We start from the raw sequence: 21,392 nt of genomic DNA on the forward strand, positions 1-21,392 counted from the left end.
CTCCAGAGAAAAGACCCCAAAAGTTTGATACAAGCCCCCAACAAATAATAACGGTGAGGTAAGAAGAAAAGACAAACGTAAGAATGAACTAGGTATTTAGCAAAGAGAGGCCCACTGACTAATAGCAGAATATAGTAAGATGTCTTATACGGTCAGCAAAAAAACCCTAACAAAATTTCCACGCTGGATATTCAAGAACCCCCGAACCGTCTAACGGCCCGGGGGGAGAACACCAGCCCCCTAGAGCTTCCAGCAAAATCAGGAATCACATTTAGTACAAGCTGGACAAAAATCAAAGCAATGCAAATAGCCAAAAAACAAGAAAGCAGGACTTAGCTTAATTTTGCAAGAACCAGGACAGCAGACTGGAGTAAACAGAAAGGATCTGATTACAACGATGCCAAGCACCAGACTGAAAGTCCAGGAAGCTTACATAGCAACACCCCTGAACTAACGAGCCAGGTGGAACCCAGGCTGAGGAAAGAAACTCAAGATGTCATGTCGCTAGTGACCACAAGAGGGAGCCAAATAATCCAATTAACAACAGGCAAGTGTCTGTATGGGGCATCTTATGGGGCCATAATGTTTGTGCAGCACTATATGGGGCAAGTGTCTGTATGGGGCATCTTATGGGGCCATAACATTTGTGCAGCACTATATGGGGCAAGTGTCTGCATGGAGCATCTTATGGGGCCATAATTAACGTTTATGCAGCACTATATGGGGCAAATATCTTTATGGAGCATCTTATGGGGCCATTATTAACCTTTATGCAGGATTATATGGGGCTCCTGATTCAATATGGATATTCAAAAACACTTAACCTACTGATGTCTCAATTAATTTTACTTTTATTGGTATCTATTTTAACATTATGGGGATTCAGGAATGTACCTTGGCTTGGTCATAGAGTTTAAATAGAGTTAAGGTTCAAATGGGGGAGGTTTGGGGGAAGGGGGGAGCCAAACTGATCTTTGCCCCGGGTGCAGGAAAGGCTAGATACACCTCTGAGTTGCAATCAAGATTATTTAGTAGGACCATTACAAATGTTTATGTTTATAAGAAAAATGTACAAACTTTCCAATAACTAAACAAAAACAACTTACGGTATATAGCTAAACACAACTAATATAACAAGTGAGTTCTCCAAATTCATCACAAAATGTCCCTTTAGTGACTTCTACAAGTATATTCTCAGACTCATTCACCACCGTCTTAACAGTTTTTAGTCCTTCGTAAAGAACCTTTGGCTGTTATGACCTGCTAAAAAAGTGGTGCAGAGCCAGACACCAGCTTCTGGTAGCGTTCCTGAGAAATCTTACCAATTCCTAATGGGCAGTGGGCTCCAGTTCACTAAAATTCTTGGGCTGTCAAGTGAGCAGCGTAAAAAGTCTAAGAGAAGAGGTTACTGTCCTGCACAAGCAAAGAAAAGGATGCAAAACAATACTGAGGCGTTAAATGGTCCTTGATATTCAGCAGGAAGTAAAGTTCTCAAGTTGAAAGATAAAGAGACACTGACTACCAGGATGTGTCAAAAAGTTATCAGATTCCTGAAGAGGAACTACAAAAGACCTTGGGTGGCAACAGACACTTTAGTCTGCACAATAAGGTGCATACTAAGTGTTGAAAGTCTCCTTGCCCAAAAACCATGACATATACCTCTACTGACCCGAAAATCTAAGAATAATTGTAGAGGCTGTTACACAAATCCCCAAAAAATAGTGAAGTGGTGGCCATGGCCCATGAGGAATTGTTTAAGCTCAGGAAGGCATGACAGAAGCTGGTGTATGACAATGCATCACAATTTCTGCAGGTCATATCATCCAAAGTGGTTGTACTAGTATCAAAGATGGTCGTCCTGAAGAGGGTGAATAATTCTGAGACTTCAGTATCATTAAAAGTGTCATTTTGTGATAAATGTGGATAAACCACTTGTTACATTAGTTGTGTTGAGAGATTGGCATTGTTCTTCTTTGATTGGTTCATTGCAAACAGCAGAAAGTTTGTAAGTTTTGGTAATAAACCTAAATTGCAGGTTTAGTAATCCTCAGACTGCTACAAAATGCTTGTAATGAAAACCAGTAGTTTATGACATTTTTATACATAGGAATACATTTCAGCATGTGTTAGACATCAACCAAATTTTCAAAAATCTTCATCCTCTGTGTTTTCTGGAAGGCTCCAGTGGTCACCCGCTGAGCGAACATGTGGCAGAAGCACAGCCGAAAGAAATGAGCTGCCTAAATAACTCATGTCAGCAATCAGACCTTTAGAGGATGCTCTTAACTTTCAAAGTGGGACAGATAGGTCAGTGTATGGATGAGTAATGTTTGTGTTACTGTTAGGTACAGTAAATGCAAAGCTTTTATGAGGTTAATTGGTTTAATAATGACATATTAATGGCCTATGGGTAGGCTGAATACCTGTAATCTGCTCCAGCAGTGACCAGAACTATGTATGGGGTAGAACACAGCATGCCCATACATTTCTTAGTGGCCTCCGCTGAGAACTGCTGCTGTTTATCTCCCATTCAAGTCAAGTAATTGCACTGCATTACTCGGCAGGGGTTGCCATGTTCCATCCCATACATCGCATACTTCAGGAAACTCCAAAGCAGTTTTCAGTTGTTAGCTGGGTACCGGATGTTGTATTACCCCGATTACATATCGATGGTCAATCCTATGAATAAGCCATCATATCGGGATTTTCTGGAGCAGTACAAGTCAGCGAAGGCTGTTCTGATATTGTTTCTGCACAATGTATTACTGTATTCCGTATCAAAGTTTATTGTAAAGACATGTAAATCTATTCTTATATTTCATAATGGATATCAAAGGGTTTGTCCACTCTTGTACATGCCATATTCACAAATAATGCTCTAAATGTCTAATAGATATGAATCTTCTTGCTGAAATCTGCTTTTTACTTTAAAATCGTATCTCATTGAACTCTGCATGGATGAATGCATGCAAAATATTAATATTAAATGAGTCCACCTGAAGCAGCTAGAATGCTAAGTAATATAATTCTCATTTAAATATTAGGCAATGAGGCTTTAAAAAAATAACAATTCTACAATGAATTTTCAAAATAAGTACACCAGCCTCATCAGGTCTAAGAGCGCAAATTAGTAATGTACGTAGTGTGTATTGTCTAATCTGGCAATTAAGTAGAGATAAGCGGATTGCTTCGCTAAACCCTGTTCCACGGTCAAGGTCAGTGCCCTCAGTCCGTGGACAGGAGCTGTGGAAATTTCCTGAGCTTCTGGGTTTCTTAGGGCTACACTTATTGCTCCAGCACCAAATTCACAGTGATGGGCTGCACATAGGTCGTGTTTTGCCAGCCTGGCTAATCAAAAGCTGAGACTTGGAGCTTGGGGGTTGGGGGCCAAGGAAGTTTGCGCACCTCCTGTCCACAGACAAAGAGCACTGACCTGGACGGTGGACTGGGGTGGCAGAAAGTGATCTGCTCATCTCTGCAATTACGGCAATTAATGCAAGAGACCTAACCAATAGTGGCAAATTTGGGTTTTGCATAAATGACTGAATAAGTTTATATATTTCAACAGCCCAATTGTGATTTTATTGTTTCTTTCTATTGATGCCCCATATAACATTAAAAAAATAATATCAATCCTCATTCAGAAACTACTTATTTATTTTTATTACATAAATTTCTGTGATTTTCTTGACCATGGGAGCAGATATGGTAATTTCCTAAAAATTCCATTTTCTTTATGCTCCCGGCTTCCACTTTTATTTTATATTTTAGACAAAAACCTCAATGTTGGTCTAACTTCAAACTATCATCTTAAAACATTTTTTAAAGTATGTAGATTAGTACTAATGGCTATATGCGGTTCTTGTCTAAATGGGTTTCCAATCCATAGGGAAAATATATAAATAATAAAACAAAATGATTGCAACTCTTTTCACGTATTTGCATTATTCTTCTTGTGTTTCGTACAGTTTGATAATCTGGTGCTTACAGACCTTACATGGGCAAGATGAAAGAGCATCGGGTCATGCCGTTGTTGGCTGCTTTGTGCCTCGTGCTCTCAGGGATCCACAAGCTGGATGCACAACAGCCAGAAGGTAGGTGGAAATCAGATTGTCAAGTGGAGAAAAAGGCTGAATTTACACTTAAGAAAAATGTGCACCTTATAGAATATATTATAGAAACACATATTTGGAAAGTACACATATAATAATAATAAAAGAATCATCATATCATTGCCATCCAAGAAAAAATACCCTTTTACTCTATTTTGTAAAATAGTATAGTCTACAGGTAAGTAAGTAGGTAAGTAACAGATTTGTTTTGTTTTACCTAAATGGTTGTAAAATTTTAGTTTATAGGGAACCTTTAATTGCTATCACACATTAAATTTGCATAGTTTACATTAGGTATTATGAATTAATTACCACTTACACCCCTAAATGTAAAGAATAAGGATCAGCAGCACTGGGATCATTGTTGTTGTGCTAGGCATTGACTATCATCACGGCATAAGATATCATTTCAAGCTTCTCAGCCCCAATGGAAATTCTAAAGAAACATACACCGAGTGATCCTATATAATCTACAGTATAGTATGGGCCAGGGAGACGTTTTGCCCCCATTATGTCTCACAACCCAGGTGTTGCCGCAAACCTCTGGATTCCCGATAATTGCCCATTGTAAACAGGCTGCAAATCTTTTTGCTTGTTCGCTGCGTGAATTGATTGTTAAACTTGCTTAAAAATCATTGTACTCAGCAGCACATCATCCTGTGTAAACAGGACTTGTGCTGCCGAGAGCAGTCTATTACCGATAGTACTAGGCACATGAGAAGTGTGGTTGGCCTGTCTGAACAGGATTACAAACGACCACCAATCGGCAAACATCTACAGTAGCTGTTTGGTCAGGGGCGGACATATCATTGGGGCAGCCTGTGCGGCCGCACAAGTTCCCATGAGGTAAGGGGGCCCATTTCTACCTCCAAAACAGGTGCAATTTTGCAATTTTAGGAGCTCTTGAGCTGTGACGGGCCCAAATATTTTTCTTGCACAGGGGCTCTTTTTGGTATGTGCCCGCCAGTGTGTTTGGTGATAGTTTAACAGTCGCCATTTAATCATGTAAACCCACTCTAAAACCCCTGGACATAAAACCACTATAGCTCTTATTGCCCCAAACTAAAACAAATGTGTTGATCTGGTCACAAATTAGTTTAAAAAAGGTTGAGGGAAAGAGAAATGAGGATTATAAACCCAAAGATAGATTTGACTTAAAGGGATATTCCAATCTCCAAGATCCTATCCCAATATGTAGTAGGTGTAATAATAATATTAGCAAATACCTCCAATTAGAAATGTAGAATAGTTTTTTTTTATTCGCTATGTCACTTTCCTCATGTGCAGGCATTGCAGGACCTTAAGTATCCATGGTTATGTCCACTGATGAAGTGACAGTTCACTACTTGCTAGTGGTCATAACCATGGATACCTAAGGTCCTGCAATGCCTGCACATGAGGTAAGTGACATACTGTAGCAAATCAGAAAAACTATGCAGCATTTCTAATTGGATGGATTTGGTAATATTATTATTAATACACCTACTCTATACTGGGATAGGATCTTGGAGATCGGAATACTCCTTTAACTCATTGTGCAGTCTGCTATGTACAGTGATGCATAGAGGCTATAGAAGCCAAATGATCAAAGGTTTTTAATGGAACCCTAATACAAACATTTATTTTAGACTGAAATTCATGACTTTTCATAGAGAAAAAAAAACAAAAAACAAAAAGGTGTTCATATCTTTTAAATCTAGGAACACCTCTCCACAATTCATGTTAATCATAGAATATTTTTTGTGACAATTATTTCCCTTTAGAGTTAGTTTAGAGGGGTAAAAAGAATTCTACAAATGACATCATCTCAGCTGCAGGGGTAACACGGATTCTGTAAATGGCATCATCTAAGTTACATGGTTTCACAGATATTTCTCAGCCAGTCACCACCCACTCTAAATAATGTTCTTGGAACATACAGTCTTGAAGGCCCTAAGGTTAGATGACAAGTCTCAAGGTCGTGATTGATGCAGCTTGTACTCATTTGACCTCTTAATGAGTTTATATTTCCATGATGCTACACTTCTTTGCAAACTTTACACTCAATTGCCATGGAAATTATACAATTTATGAGGAAATATATTGAAGTATCAGATATTCAACATTGCCTTTCACTCGCATAAGACATGTTATCTGGTCACGTCAGAAGCATGCTGACCATGTAGAGCGCACTGACGTCTAATGATGATCGAAAGGCTGGACTTCCTACCATAACAAATAGATTTTACTATGCTTTGTTATATATTATATTTATTGAATATTTTGGTTATTTTTCCTAATTTAAGAGAAAAGAGAAGCGTCCAAAGTTCTAGATTAAAAACGTCTTAATTTAATCATCAAATAGATGTTAAATTTTTCGGAAAGTGGTGTAAAAACATAACACCATTGCGTTTCTGCTGCAGATGTGTCCTTAATCATGACCTTAAATAAGCATTCATTGGAAATGCATTGATGTTTTTTTATGCACTGCTTTCTGATGGATCATTAATAACTAAATGAAGCAGATTTTAATATTGGGCATTGGACACTTCTCTTTTCACTTGGATGTTTATCAGAGTATGGCTGGAGCACTTTTTCCTTGCACCCAGATAAATATTTAAGGCTCTGATAAAATCCTGTTTATATTTCCTATTTTTCATAATGCCTTAGAATAAGACCAAAGTGAAAGCCAGCCACTCGAAAGAGGTTACATGTTGCTGTTGATGTATTTTATACAGTGATGACTCTACATATCTACTCCAAAGACCACCCCGAGGCAACTAACCTTCACCTAATCCTCCAAAATTACTTACTACACACATCATACATAAATTAATTACATTTTTTCACTACCAAAACACAATAGGGGATGAAAACAGAAGTAGAGCCAAGATAAAGCTACAAGAGACTTCTGAAAGTTCCAAAAATTGCACTAAAACATGAACTGAGGGTTAACAATGTCTTATCAGTAAGACTCTAAAATCTGTGGTCAAGGAAAGAAAACATACACTGCTATCCTAGTAGCAATCCCAACAGAATAAACATTTCCATTAGTAGCAGTATTTATTATATGTGCATTGGCTACTTGAAAAAATTCCAACATCACAAAAAATGGCTGCATTAAGAAAAATATTTAGCTTATGGTGTTTCACGGTTGAATTGGATCATGTCCGGTCATCACTGGTATTGTCATAAATGCCTTAACATGATTCTGCATTACTTGTTTGAATAATTGCTTTCCAGATCTAACTCTGACATTAGTTGACTAATTTAAAGAGACCATAAAATACTAAAAATGCAATAGCAAGTTAAAGGAAGCAATAGGATATTACAATACCAATACTCATTTGCAGAAACTCCCAGGCTATGATGTATACAGCAAAAGACAGACTCTCTTTTGCTGCATGCATCTCTAAACAAAGCAGTATCAAAACACTGTAAACAAAAACATAAAATGTACCCATAATGGGTAACTTAGGTGGGTTTCGACAGAAATCACCCACCTTTCATTTATTCAATATTGCAGTAGTTAGGACTCATCTGGCATTAATCGCCATCACTTTTCTAAGAAGAAAACACTTTTCTAAGAAGAACACTGAAGGACAACATTTAAATAATCGGGTGATTAGAAGGTTGAGTTCCTTTCCCACTTACACAAATTATATAATTTATGCCACTGAAAGTTGTGAGGGACCTTTCCTACAGATGATGTTCATGCCATCATTCCAGTGCAATTAGACCAAATAAGTAGAGTAACTACATTACTGCATGGGTATTTTTTTTTATCTAAATGGAGAAAAAACTTCAATGATTATATTACATAAAATCAAATTCTGCAAAAAGTACATAAATTACGGTAAAATGACAAGGTCTCTGTTATTTTAGATAACCAATGCTTTGTCAAACTCTCATATTATGGTTTGGCAGCTCCTATCCAAACAGAATGCAGAACGCTGATTTTAAATGTTGCGGTTGTGTAATGAAATGTTATTTTGTGCAGTGGTTGTGAGGGATATATTACAATTCATCAGGATGCATTTTATTTTTTGGTATTTGCTCATTTTCAAAACATGAGTTGTACCGGTAGTGGCTCCAGCACCATTTACCATTTACATATACAATAGTATTCACATATATTTATTGACATTTATTTAAAAGTATTTGCACTACTTCAGATACATTTACTTATTTTTATGTATTGATATGTTTACATTTATTTACATACATTTATACACCATCTATATGTCACAAGTCAATAGGTAATTTACTAATGCAAAAATGTATAGCTCCACTGTCCCAAAGCATTTCAACTTTTACTGTTCTGTGTAGTTAGATTTATACAGTAGTTCTTTATACCAGTTCCTGAAAGACAAAAGCCCACCAAAATTAGATATTTTGCACTATGTTCCAAATTATTATGCAAATTACATTTTTATCAGATTTTACTAAATGGTCGGTGCAAATGACAGTCAGTCTAATAAAAGTCATCACCCGTTAGATTATACATCGAATTTTATTGAAGAAACCTCCCAATGATAACAGTATAATCTCCAAAATGAATAAAAACTCAAAATGCACTGTTCCAAATTATTATGCACAGTAGAATTTCTAAACATTTGATATGTTTTAAAGAACTGAAAATGCTCATTTGTGGAATTTGCAGCATTAGGAGCTCACATTCACTGAACAAAAAAGCTATTTAACTCCAAAACATCCCAACAGGCCAAGTTACATGTTACCATAGGACCCTTCTTTGATGTCACCTTCACAATTCTAGCATCCATTGAACTTGTGAGTTTTTGGAGAGTTTCTGCTCGTATTTCTTTGCATGAAGTCAGAATAGCCTCCCAGAGCTGCTGTTTGGATGTGAACGGCCTCCCACCCTCATAGATATTTTGCTTGATGATCCTCTAAAGGTTCTCTATAGGGTTGTGGTCAGGGGAAGATGGTGGCCGCACCATGAGTTTATCTCCTTTTATGCCCATAGCAGCCAACGACTCAGAGGGATTCTTTGCAGCATGAGATGGTGCATTGTCAGCATGAAGATGATTTTGCTCTTGAAGACACGTTTCTGCTTTTTAGACCATAGAAGAAAGTTGTCAGTCAGAAACTCTATATACTTTGCAGAGGTAATTTTCACACCTTCAGGAACCTTAAAGGGCCTTACCAGCTGTTTCCCATGATTCCGGCCCAAAACATGACTCCTCCACCTCCTCGCTGACGTTGCAGCCTTGTTGAGACATGGTGGCCATCCACCAACCATCCACTACTCCATCCATCTGGACCATCCAGGGTTGCTCAACACTTATCAGTAAACAAGACTGTTTGGAAATTAGTCTTCATGTATGTGTGGGCCCAATACAACCATTTCTGCTTGTGAACACTGTTTAAGGGTGGCCGAATAGTAGGTTTATGCACCACAGCAAGCCTTTAAAGGAGCCTACACCTTGAGGTTCGAGGGCCTCCAGAGGCACCAGCAGCTTCAAATATCTGTTTGCTGCTTTGTAATGGCTTTTTAGCAGCTGCTCTCTTAATCCAATGAACTTGCCTGGCAGAAATCTTCCTCATTATGCCTTTATCAGCACAAACACATTTGTGCTCAGATACAGCCACAAATCTCTTAACAGTACAATGATCACGCTTATGTTTTTGGAAAATTTCTAATGTTTTCATCCCTTCACCAAGGCATTGCACTATTTGATGCTTTTCAGCAGCAGAGAAATACTTTTTCTTTCCCATGTTACTTGAAAACTGTGACCTGCTTAATAATGTGGAACATCATTTTTAAGTAGTTTTCCTTTAATTAGAATCACCTGGAAAACCAATTATCACATGTGTTTAAGATTGATTTCAGTGATCCATTGAGCCCCGAGACACAATACCATCCATGAGTTTATTTGAAAAACAAAACAATTAAATCTTTATGACACCTAAATCCAATTTGCATAATAATTTGTAACACAGTGTATATGGAATCCTGGCCACAGTAAGGACTCTGTACAAGTTCTGACTTAGGGCTAGTGTACATGACCACATTTTCGGTCCAAGTGCAATCCAACAAAGCATTGGATCGCACTTGTACCAATGTTATTCTATGTAACCGTGTGTTAGGTGTCGAGTTCCTGCCGCTGCACAGGGGGAATCTCGAACCATGTCCACTGCGGTCTCCCATTCTTTTCCAGCTGCAGTGGAACCCGCTCAGCAGAGACATCGGTCCCAGCGCCTGGCTCGGACAGATACTGCACATTTGGTTAATGCTGCCCTTCCCGGTTGAGCCATTATAACCAGTGCTGTTCGGCAGCAAGCAGGCACTCCTGGGACTAAGTCCTGCTTTTCTTCTTCTGGGCATGCCCAAGAGAAGACCTCTCATTGGAGGTCGGGGGTCACATGCTCAGGTCCTGTAGCAGCTCCTATTGGTCCACTAAGAAGGTCCTGGAGAGCTACAACTATAAAAGGTTCGCATGGCCGCACGGCCATGCGCTAGTATCATTTGTGTTTGGCTGTTGCCAGTGGATACTCTACCACTCAGTTCATATGTGGTGTGAGTCTGTTTAGCTTTGGGGCTGTACACTCAGGCCGGCAGCTAGAGTCAGTGGGGGCAATTAGCCTTGGCTTAGCATCTGGTTCCTTCATGTGTGCGGTTAGCACAGAAGAGTTCCAGAGCAAGCACAACCTTAGTTAGGGTATTATTCCATATGTACAGCACGACTCTGTGAGTCAACAGAGCTCGCTTTCATTTCACACGGGGTGAAGTTTAACCCACATGTGAGCTCAGTGTCCATCCGCCATTACTTTGCAGCAGGTATCTCTCCACGGTGGACCCCGGGCTGCGAATGCACCTCGTATCAATCTCTCTATTACTTGATGCATTCCACTAGCCCTAACAGTATACTAGCGCCAGGGTCTGGCTAGTAATGGCGGACGAACAGCAACTGCTGTGGTACATCCAGCAGCTGGAGGGCAGGTTGGCAGCTTTCGAGTGCACAACCTCAGCTGTGGATGTTACTGCCGTAGCTGTTCAGGCTGCTAGCGTGGCTGCAGCAAATTTGTCCACTGCCACTCCTGTTTCGACCTTATCTCGCCTCCTGCTGCCAGATAAATACTCTGGTGATAGTAAATCTTGTAGGGGTTTCGTAAGCCAGTGCGCAATACACTTTGAGCTCCTGGCTGCACGTTTTCCCACAGAGCAGGCAAAGGTGGGATTCACTATATCTCTCCTGTCGGGCAGGGCGTTGGAGTGGGCTACGCTGCTGTGGGAGCGCAGCGATCATGCGGTGCAGAGTGCTCCGCTGTTCTTTAGCTCTCTGAAACAGGTCTTTTTAGGATCTCGAGTCACCCATGATATGGTGCTCCAATTGTTGGCATTGACTCAGGGCTCGTCCATGGTCAGCCATTTTGCCGTCCACTTCCAGACTTTAGCATCTGAGCTGGAGTGGTCGGATAAAGCCCTCATCCCTGTATTTTGGAGGGGGCTGGCTGACCATGTGAAGGATGCTTTGGCCACTAGGGAGATTTCCGCCACACTGGAGGAGCTAATAGCTGTATCTACTCCTCCATAGATCTTCGTCTTAACGAACGAAGGTTGGAGTGAGCCCAGTGTAGGCAGAGGTTTCGGCTGGCTCCCACCTTCACCAAACCTTTGGAATCTCCGGTCCAGGCACCCAAGTCACATGAGGCCATGGAGGCGTCACGAGCGGGATCTAAGTCCCGGACCGCTCGTGCACTCAATGTCTGTCATGTCTGCCGGCAGTCAGGACATCTTGCCTCCAGATGTTCCCAGTGGTCGGGAATACGTCAGCATCTAGTGGTAGTAGGAGGAGGTACACTAGACACGATGACATTTTCCTCCAAACTATCCTTTAAGGGGACAATTACCATAGGCTCATCCACTCATTCGGTAGAGCTTTGCGTGGATTCCAGGGCGGAGGGCAATTTTGTGTCATCTGCCTTCGCCCAACGACACGCAATACCCCTGGTGATGCTCACCAAACCAGTGACCGTACGAGTGGTGAATGGGTCGACACTGCCCTCACAGATAACACACCAGCCCTTCCCATTTACTCTTTCAATGTCGATATCTCTTCAGATTATTTCTCTACTCATCATTCCTAAGGGAATTGATGAGGTCCTGTTAGGGATACCTTGGTTACGGTACCACTCCCCTCATATAGGCAGAATTTTGAGATAGGGTGAATCTTGTGAGGGTAGATGTCAGAGGGAGTGCATTCAGGTTGCTACTACTGAGGTACCCGCAGATCTTTCTTCTCTCCCCAAGCAATATTGGCCCTATGCGGACATGTTCTCCAAAAGGGCTGCGGAGACCCTTCCGCCTCACCACCCCTATGACTGTCCTATTGACCTCTTGCCTGGTGCTGAGCCTCCTAGGGGTCGAGTCTACCTGTTATCTCTCCTGGAGACGGAGGCAATGTCTCAGTACATCCAGGAGAATCTGTCAAGAGGATACATTAGGAAGTCAGTGTCACCTGCAGGTGCTGGGTTCTTCTTTGTGCAGAAGAAGAATGGAGAATTACGTCCATGCATAGATTACAGGGGTCTTAACGCCATCACCAACTGCCCCTGATATCTGAGCTCTTTGATAGGCTTCGGTGAGCCAGGGTATTTACTAAACTAGACCTGCGGGGTGCTTACAACCTGATTCACATCCATGAGGGGGACGAACGGAAGACGGCTTTTAACACCAGGGATGGGCACTATGAATACCTGGTGATACCCTTCGGGCTCTGTAATGCCCCAGCCGTTTTCCAAGACTTTGTGAATGATATCTTCCGGGATATGCTCTCCACCTCGGTTGTAGTCTATCTGGATGATATTCTCATCTATTCTCCAGATATTGACTCCCACCGGAGAGATGTTTGCAATTTCTTCGACCTCCTATGGGCAAACTCCCTCTATGCCAAGTTGGAGAAGTGTGTGTTTGAACAGGAGTCTTTACCTTTCCTGGGCTATATCATCTCGGCCCAAGGATTGGCTATGGATCCCACCAAGCTACAGGCTGTTATGGACTGGCAAGAACCCCATTCTCTCCAAGCGGTGCAGCGCTTTATGGGGTTCATCAACTATTATCGCCAGTTCATTCCTCACTTCTCAACTTTGGCAGCTCCTCTGGTTGCCCTCACCAAGAAGGGAGCAAATCCCAAATTGTGGTCGGAGGAGGTCTCCAAGGCCTTCCTCTCTATTAAGTCCCACTTTGCTAGCGTTCCCATTATACATCGCCCCGATGTAGATAAACCTTTCATAATGGAGGTGGATGCCTCATCTGTCGGTGCTGGAGCAGTCCTATTCCAAAATGATGCTCAAGGTCGGAAGCATCCTTGCTTCTTTTTCTCTAAAACCTTCACCCCGGCGGAGAGGAATTATTCCATTTGGGACAGGGAGTTGCTAGCTATGAAGTTGGCCTTCTCGGAGTGGAGACACCTCCTGGAGGGGGCTCGTTTTCCCTTCCAAGTCTATACCGACCACAAAAATTTGGTTTACTTGCAGAATGCCCAGCGGCTAAATTCTCGCCAGGCTAGATGGTCCTTGTTCTTCTCCCATTTCCACTTCACTCTCCATTATCTTTCCGGGGAGAAGAACATCCGTGCCGATGCTCTCTCCCGCTTCTTAGTATCATCAGTGGAGGAGGAGGAGCCTCGGTTAATTGTCCCTTCGGAGAGTCTGAGGACCATGGCCCCAATTTTTCTAGAGTCTGTGCCCCCGGGTAAGACTTTTGTGCCATCCAATTTGCAACCGGAGGTCCTCTCTTGGGCTCACTCATCCAGGGTGAGTGGCCATTTTGGGACTAAGAGGACATCTGAGCTTCTGGTGAGGATGTACTGGTGGCCGCATATGGCCTGTGACGTTGGAGACTATATTCGGGCGTGTGTCTCCTGCGCCAAGAATCGGTCTCCTCGGCAACGGCCTGCTGGGCTACTTTACCCCCTGCCGGTGGCAGACAGGCCCTGGGAGATGGTCGGGATGGACTTCGTGGTGGCCTACCCAAGTCTCGTATCGTTATCTGGGTAGTCAACGACGATTTTTCTAAAATGGTGCACTTGGTGCCGCTTCCATGATTACCTTCTGCACGGGCCTTGGCGGCGTTGTTCATTAAACATGTTTTCCGTCTACATGGCATGCCTGACAAAATTGTCAATGACCGGGTTCCCAGTTTGCATCTCGGTTTTGGAGAGAGCTCTGTAGTTTACTCAGCATTGAGCTGAATCTCTATTCTGCATACCATCCCGGGATGAATGGGTTGGTAGAGAAGGTTGGCCAGACTCTGGTCACATACCTGCGACACTTTGTCTCCATCAGGCAGGATGACTGGGCATCTTTGTTAACTTGGGCGGAATTTGCTTTGAACAGCGCCGTAGCCAACTCCACCAGGCAGACTCCATTTCTTCTTAATTACGGCCAGCATTCGCGTGTCCCTGTGTCCATGCCCGTGTCATCCACTGATTCTAGGGTGGCAAACTGGGTGGTGGAGGCACATGACATATGGGACCGCACACAGGATGCCATCCAGGCCTCCAAGGAGAGAATGAGGGTTTCTGCCAATGCACACCGGCGCCCCGCTCCAACCTTTGCTCTGGCGACTTAGTGTGGCTCTCCGCCCGTAACATCAAACTGCAAGTTGAGTCCACTAAGTTTGCGCCTCACTACATAGGCCCTTTCAAGGTTCTGGAACAGGTTAACCCTGTGGTCTACCGTTTGGCTATTCCTCCGCTCCTAGGTATCACCGACACTTTTCATGTATCCCTCTTAAAGCCCGTCTATATGTCCCGGTTTTCCAAGTCATCTGCCAGGACATCGGGTTGGTCCACGGATGAGTACGAGGTGAACTCTATCTTGGGGTGCAAGGTGGTACGTGGCAAAAAATACTATCTGGTGGACTGGAAGGGCCACGGCCCAGAGGACAGAACCTGGGAACCTGTGGAGCACATTCGGGCTCCACTGCTCATTGCAGCCTTTGAACGTCGCGAGGCCCAAGGAGGGGGGCCCTAGGAGGGGGGGTAATGTTAGGTGTTGAGTTCCTGCCGCTGCACAGGGAGAATCTCGAACCATGTCCGCTGCGGTTTCCCATTCTTCTCTAGCCGCAGTGGAACCTGCTCAGTGGAGACGTCGGTCCCAGCGCCTGGCTCAGACAGATACTGCACGTTTGGTTACTGCTGCCCTTCCAGGTTCAGCCATTATAACCAGTACTGTTCGGCGGCAAGCAGGCACTCCTGGGACTAAGTCCTGCTTTTCTCCTTCTCAGCATACCCAAGAGAAGTCCTCTCATTGGAGGTCGGGGGTCACACGCTCAGATCCTGTAGCAGCTCCTATTGGTTAACTAGGAAGGTCCTGGAGAGCTACAACTATAAAAGGTTTGCATAGCCGCATGGCCATGCGCTAGTATCATTTGTGTTTGGCTGTTGCCAGTGGATACTCTACCACTCAGTTCATATGTGGTGTGATTCTGTTTAGCTTTGGGGCTGTAAACTCCGGCAGGCAGCTAGCGTCAGTGGGGGCAATTAGCCTTGGCTTAGCATCTGGTTCCTTCATGTGTGCGGTTAGCACAGAAGAGTTTCAGAGCAAGCACAACCCTAGTTTGGGTATTATTCCATGTGTACAGCACGACTCTGTGAGTCAACAGAGCTCGCTTTCATTTCACACGGGGTTAAGTTTAACCCACTTGTGAGCTCAGTGTCCATCCGCCATTACTTTGCAGCAGGTATCTCTGCACGGTGGACCCCGGGCTGCGAACGCACCTCGTATCAATCTCCCTATTACTTGGTACGTCCGCTAGCCCTAACACCATGCACATGTCCAATTGTTAGATCACACTCGGCCATGCAATTCAATGAGTCCACAGAAAACATCGGACTGCACTCAGATGACATCCCATCATCTGAGAAAATTGTATCACACTTTGCTCACATTAGCACAATCGGCCCCATTCTCTCGGATGAGAGAAAATACAGTTGTGTGACCCTAGCCTTATACTGAGCTGTAAGAAGGCACTGCTTTTCATGTGCATTCATCTGAATGTTTCTAAATTTGTGCCCAAAAGTTAAAAAACAACATCTGAGTTTCTGCGGTAGCAAATATAATACAGAAAAGAGAAAGGCGCAGGACTTTTTAATAGAAGAGGCTGCTACAGTTTATCTCTATAATCTATACGGATTTCCCAATTTGGCGTCTACCCATTATTATAAGATTTAGGTGAGATGACTCAGATAAACCTCTGCCTCCAAGCTTAAATTAAGAAAACATCTGCAGACTTTACCATTGTTTTATATTTTTGCCAGTAAATTCAGTCATAACCCACAGTTTGGCATAAAAGACTTCAAAGTATATAAGTGAGCATGGAAGAAGTTGTGTTGTGCCACTAAGGATGAGTGCTAAACCCTTTAGCCTGCATCTACAATTTACTCTATGAACTGATCTACAGATTCCAAAAATTCTCTACAGACCTATTTATGATTATTATAGCATATCCCTATAAATAAATAAATATATATATATATACATATATATTTATTTCTTTATATACATATATATTCACCGTATATTTTTTTATATGCTCAATCTGAGCAAGTTTCTGCTTTGGCATATCACCCATATGTGATCATATGAAAGATGAGAAATTCAGGAATTTATGTAAATGATACAATGGTGTTGTCAAGATTCCCACAAGAGGGGTACAAAAGTGATGGTGCATCAGGTGAATATCCCTTGCTTCCATTGCATCATGTTTCTTAGTGTGGTTTCAAAGAAACATGTGTACACGATACTTCTGCATGTGACCACTGCACTTATATTAACACTGTCACATTTTGCATTTCTTTTTCTTCTATCATCTTTCTATTTTTTGTTTTTGTTTTTCTTTTGCATTGTCCACCTTTTGTCATCTAACAACCCATACAATTACCACTGTGCCATCAATAATACCAGACTCAGCTGATTTGGTTTTCCTCATTGATGGCTCAAACAATGTTGGACGCTCAGGATTCAACAGCATTCGTGACTTCTTGGTGAATTATGTGGAAAGGCGGTTGGAGGTTGGAAGGAGCCGGATCCAAGTGGGAGTTGTACAATTTAGTGATGATGTCAAAATAGAATTCACTCTGGATGAGCATACTAGCAAACGTGAACTTATTAGTGCCATGAAGAGCCTACAGTTTGCTGGTGGAGAAGAGTCAAATCTGGGGGCTGCTGTCGAATATGTGGTGGAGCAGTTGTTTAGCTCTGCTGGTGGCAGCCGAAGGGAAGAAGGAGTTCCACAGTCACTGGTGGTGATCACTGGTGGTCCAGCAAATGATGAGTTGAGAGATGCTGCCAATGCTTTGAAACTTAACAGTATCATCACGTTTTGCATTGGCGTGGCAAGGGCAGACACCAACGAATTGCAACAGATTGCAACTGATGACAGCTTTGTATTTACTACATCCCAGTTCCAGGCTATAGGTCAAATGGAGGCTCAAATTGTTCCTTACATTGCTGGGGTAGCTCAAAGGACCATAGTCTTACAGCCCCCAACTATTATAACTGAAGGTATGTAGGACGTATGGTTGAATTTTGGTAGATTCTTCTGGAGTCTTAGAATATGGAAAAAACAATGTCATAAAATGTGAGGCCATTAGATAAAATATATGTATGAAGAACCAGTGTAAAATTTTTACAAATAAACAATATTAACCTTTTAGTTAAATTTGTAGCACAGAGAAGAAAAGATAGCAAAGAGTAACAAATTATATTAGAGCCCAATTCCTCGTTATATTGGTGTGGAGTGTGGACTATTCAAACATACAATGGTCATCCCAAAGCAGATATTTTTGGCAGACCTATTGGAAATCCTATAAATTTCTAATTGGCTGAGCCAAAAAGTGCAATGATCCAGTAAATGAATGTGTCCTATGGCATATACCAAGGGGGACAGAGTCATGGACGCACATTCACTATCCATTAAAATATTGGAGAAATACCCTCCCATCACCTTCCTTCAGATCTTCTGTTGGACTGTTATGGAAAGTGATTCCTTTTTTTTGCTTCCCCTGAGAATGGGAAATTTCACCTGCCCATTCTTGAGACCCCAAAATGACCCTTCTTCTACAACATTTACTGTGTGGACAAACATGTGCTAAGTGCATAGCCTGCAATAGGTTGATTGAAAAATAGGTTGTGCAAATTGAACAAACCTCTAAAATTTTTCCATCCAAATCAGCCCATGATGCTGGACCATAGAAGAAACAGCACCATGTACTGTATAGGGCAAATATCTGATCCTGATATAATGGTAGGAGTTATAAAGTTGTTCCTATTTGTGACACTGTACAATGAACTATGGTCCCATGTACTTTTGTGCTAATTAGAGATAAGCACATTTTTTTGAGTGGAATTCGATTCTCTTCCAATTGTATAAAAATCTCTATTCCACGTAACATAGATTTTTTGCAATTCGCTTCCCACAAATTCTACAAAATGGAGGCCAGCTGTAGCCTTCATTCTGCTGAACCATAAAGGGCCAGTCAAACGGTTGAAAAAAAAAGAACACTCACTTTACCACTCATCTCTTTCACCGACCATGTGGCCCTCTGTCTGGTTCTCAGTGCTATGATGTACAAGTACAGTTACCTCCAAAGCTTAATGGACCCAGAAGCCATGCCATGGAGTAAAGGTTACCAAAGAAAATACCTGTGATGGGGAAGGGAAAAAGAAGAGGCACCGAGGACCATACGGTAGGCTAACTTTGCTGCAAATCGAATTTCCCTGTAAAATATGGACGATTTGGCAAATTTGAAAGGAAATAAATTTTTGCTTCCATACTTATATTTCTACATCTAGGCTTGTTCTTAAAATACAACGTAGATCATACAGTAGATAATCCACAGAATAGATGTTAATGAGCGTTGGCTAGCAGGGAAATTAGAGATGTGCGAATCTGAAGAGATCGAACTCGCTATTTCGTGCCAATTTTACCGGAAAATTCGATTTGCAGCAAATTTCTACTCTGCAAATTGAATGTCCCTTATGTTTTTAGGTATGGAGAGACCCTACAGTATAATAACCATAACATGTAGAAAAAAAACACAATTAATACCTCATCGCTCACCCCAATGTCCACCGTACAGTCCTCTATTTACCGCGATGCGCTGCATCTTTATGTTAGGCCAGGACTCAAATCAAAAGGTCACTGCGCGCACCGTGACATCACAGCGTTGCAGTGACTTTATACCGAGCATGTACAGAGACATTCCAGGTGTATTCGCAGCCAGAAGTGCCAGCCTACATAGTGTGACTAGGTCACCATTTTGCTGAATTTGCACGGAACGAATTGCAAAAAAATTTGGATTCTGGAGACGTCAGATTTTTGTAAAACATGATTCAAATTCAATTACCCTTGAATAATTTCATCCAATGCTAATGGAAACCATACAGGGTTCTTCTTACCTCCCATAGTATAACCTAAATATTTCTGCTTGTAAAAGTAGTTATTCCAAAAATAATAAATCAATGTTATTCACTGATATATTTATGAACATTGAATCTATAATTGTTTTGTATTTCTTTACCATTGTAATGGTATATATTATATTCATTAATAACAACTCTACAATTTATATTAAAAGTAATGTCACTTGGTTGTAGTAAATTTCATGCGCTTTTTTTTTCTTTCTAGTTACGGAAGTCAACAAGAGGGATATAGTGTTCCTGATTGATAGTTCCAGTGATTTGGGAGGGCCGAGCTATTCTGCAATCCGTGAATTCATTGTAAAACTAGTTAACAGGTTGGAAATTGGTCTTGATCTTATTAGAGTGGGATTGGCCCAGTACGGCAGAGATGTGAAGCCTGAATTCTACCTGAACACTTTTGGTGCTAAAAAAGATGTAATTGCTCATTTGAAAAAAATGAGGATTTTGAACACCACCCCTCTAAATACCGGGGCTGCTTTGAGCAATATCCAGAGAAATTTCTTTACTGCATCTGCAGGAAGTCGAGTGGATGAAGGAATCCCCCAGCTCCTAGTTGTCATCACTGGTGGGAGATCAAGAGATGACATTAGTCAGGCATCACAGGACCTTAAAAGAGCAGGAATACTGACGTTCTCAATAGGGTCCAAGAACGCAGAGGACAGTGAGCTCCAAGATATTGCCTTTGACTCCACTTTGGTTTTCAAGCCTGCAGAATTCAAGCAGGTTCCTCTACAATCCTTATTGCCCCAGGTGCTTGCCCCTTTGAGAACCCTTACAGGGGTTGTGATTACTGAAGGACCAACTGAAGGTATGAATTCACAGAAATAATGTAATGGATTTGTTTTAGTACTTTTTATTGGATGTCCAATATTTAATTATTGTGCTCGCTATTTTTCCTCATGTTTTTGCTTTAAGACTAAAGAACATCGGTAGTGCTGAGCATGTGCAGCCAATTTAACATTAAACTACCTTTAATGTTAATATTCAGCATCAACTGAAAGGGGAAATCCAGTCAAAATAAAATATCAGAGGGGCAGTTTTACTTACAGTTCCCTTTTAAAGTGAATGTGAATATTTAACTCTACTTTATGGGGGAAAATAATTACAGAAAAAAACATCCAACAAAAAAACTAGCTTTGTTTCCTATGGCAAGTAATGCAACATTCATTTTTCTTGAGTATATGGAAGCTGAATTCTGCTTGGTGTCTATTGGTATAAAGCTACTTTTGCTGTTACTCTGTTTTTGATAAATGAGACTCCATATTGTTTTAGGTCTAACCTTCTGTGCTTTTAATTTTCAGAATATATTACTAGAGGGTTTGCAAATCTGTCTCTCTGATACATCTAAAGTATAAGGGCTCTTTCAGATGTTCTTGCAAATTGGTCCAATTTCGGACCCCGGCTCTCCTGACCTGAGCGTGTCATTTTAATAGATATATAGGAAGCTGCCATGCTGCGATCCCAAGACCTATGGCTAGTCCAAGCATTGTGGTCCAAGATTGGACTGATTTGCATTGACGTCTGCATGAGCCTTTAGTTTGGCTGCCTACAGTTGCCGCTCCGAAGACCTTAAAAAGTTTTATTATTGGGTTTAATGAGTTTGTCCAGCCAGACAAAAATTTGTTTAAATGTGTTTAAAATGCTAATTTACACAACTTAGTCATATACTTTTATTATGATATCAGCCATGGCATTACATTTTATAGTTCGTTCAGCACAAAAAAAAACTTTCCCCCGTTAGTACATAACAATGGATGGATGCAGTTGAACCAACTCCCTTCTCGGTCATTGTTCATGCAGAGCCAAAGAAATGGATGTGGCTTAGCTACTGAACCAAGCTTCACAGCC

At 41.7% G+C, this 21,392-nt stretch overlaps 1 protein-coding gene across 1 annotated transcript in view; it reads left to right on the forward strand.

Moving 5' to 3' along the window:
- Positions 1-21,392, forward strand: part of COL6A3 (collagen type VI alpha 3 chain) — a 143,582-nt gene that overhangs the window by 42,374 nt on the left and 79,816 nt on the right. The window contains exons 2-4 of the mRNA XM_077272344.1: positions 3,969-4,094; positions 17,025-17,624; positions 19,750-20,352. Of these exons, the coding sequence (XP_077128459.1) occupies positions 3,998-4,094; positions 17,025-17,624; positions 19,750-20,352 (1,300 nt within the window). The 5' untranslated portion in view covers positions 3,969-3,997. The remainder of the gene's footprint in view (positions 1-3,968; positions 4,095-17,024; positions 17,625-19,749; positions 20,353-21,392) is intronic.

This window comes from Ranitomeya variabilis, chromosome 7 (assembly GCF_051348905.1).
Source record: "Ranitomeya variabilis isolate aRanVar5 chromosome 7, aRanVar5.hap1, whole genome shotgun sequence".
NCBI lineage: Eukaryota > Metazoa > Chordata > Amphibia > Anura > Dendrobatidae > Ranitomeya > Ranitomeya variabilis.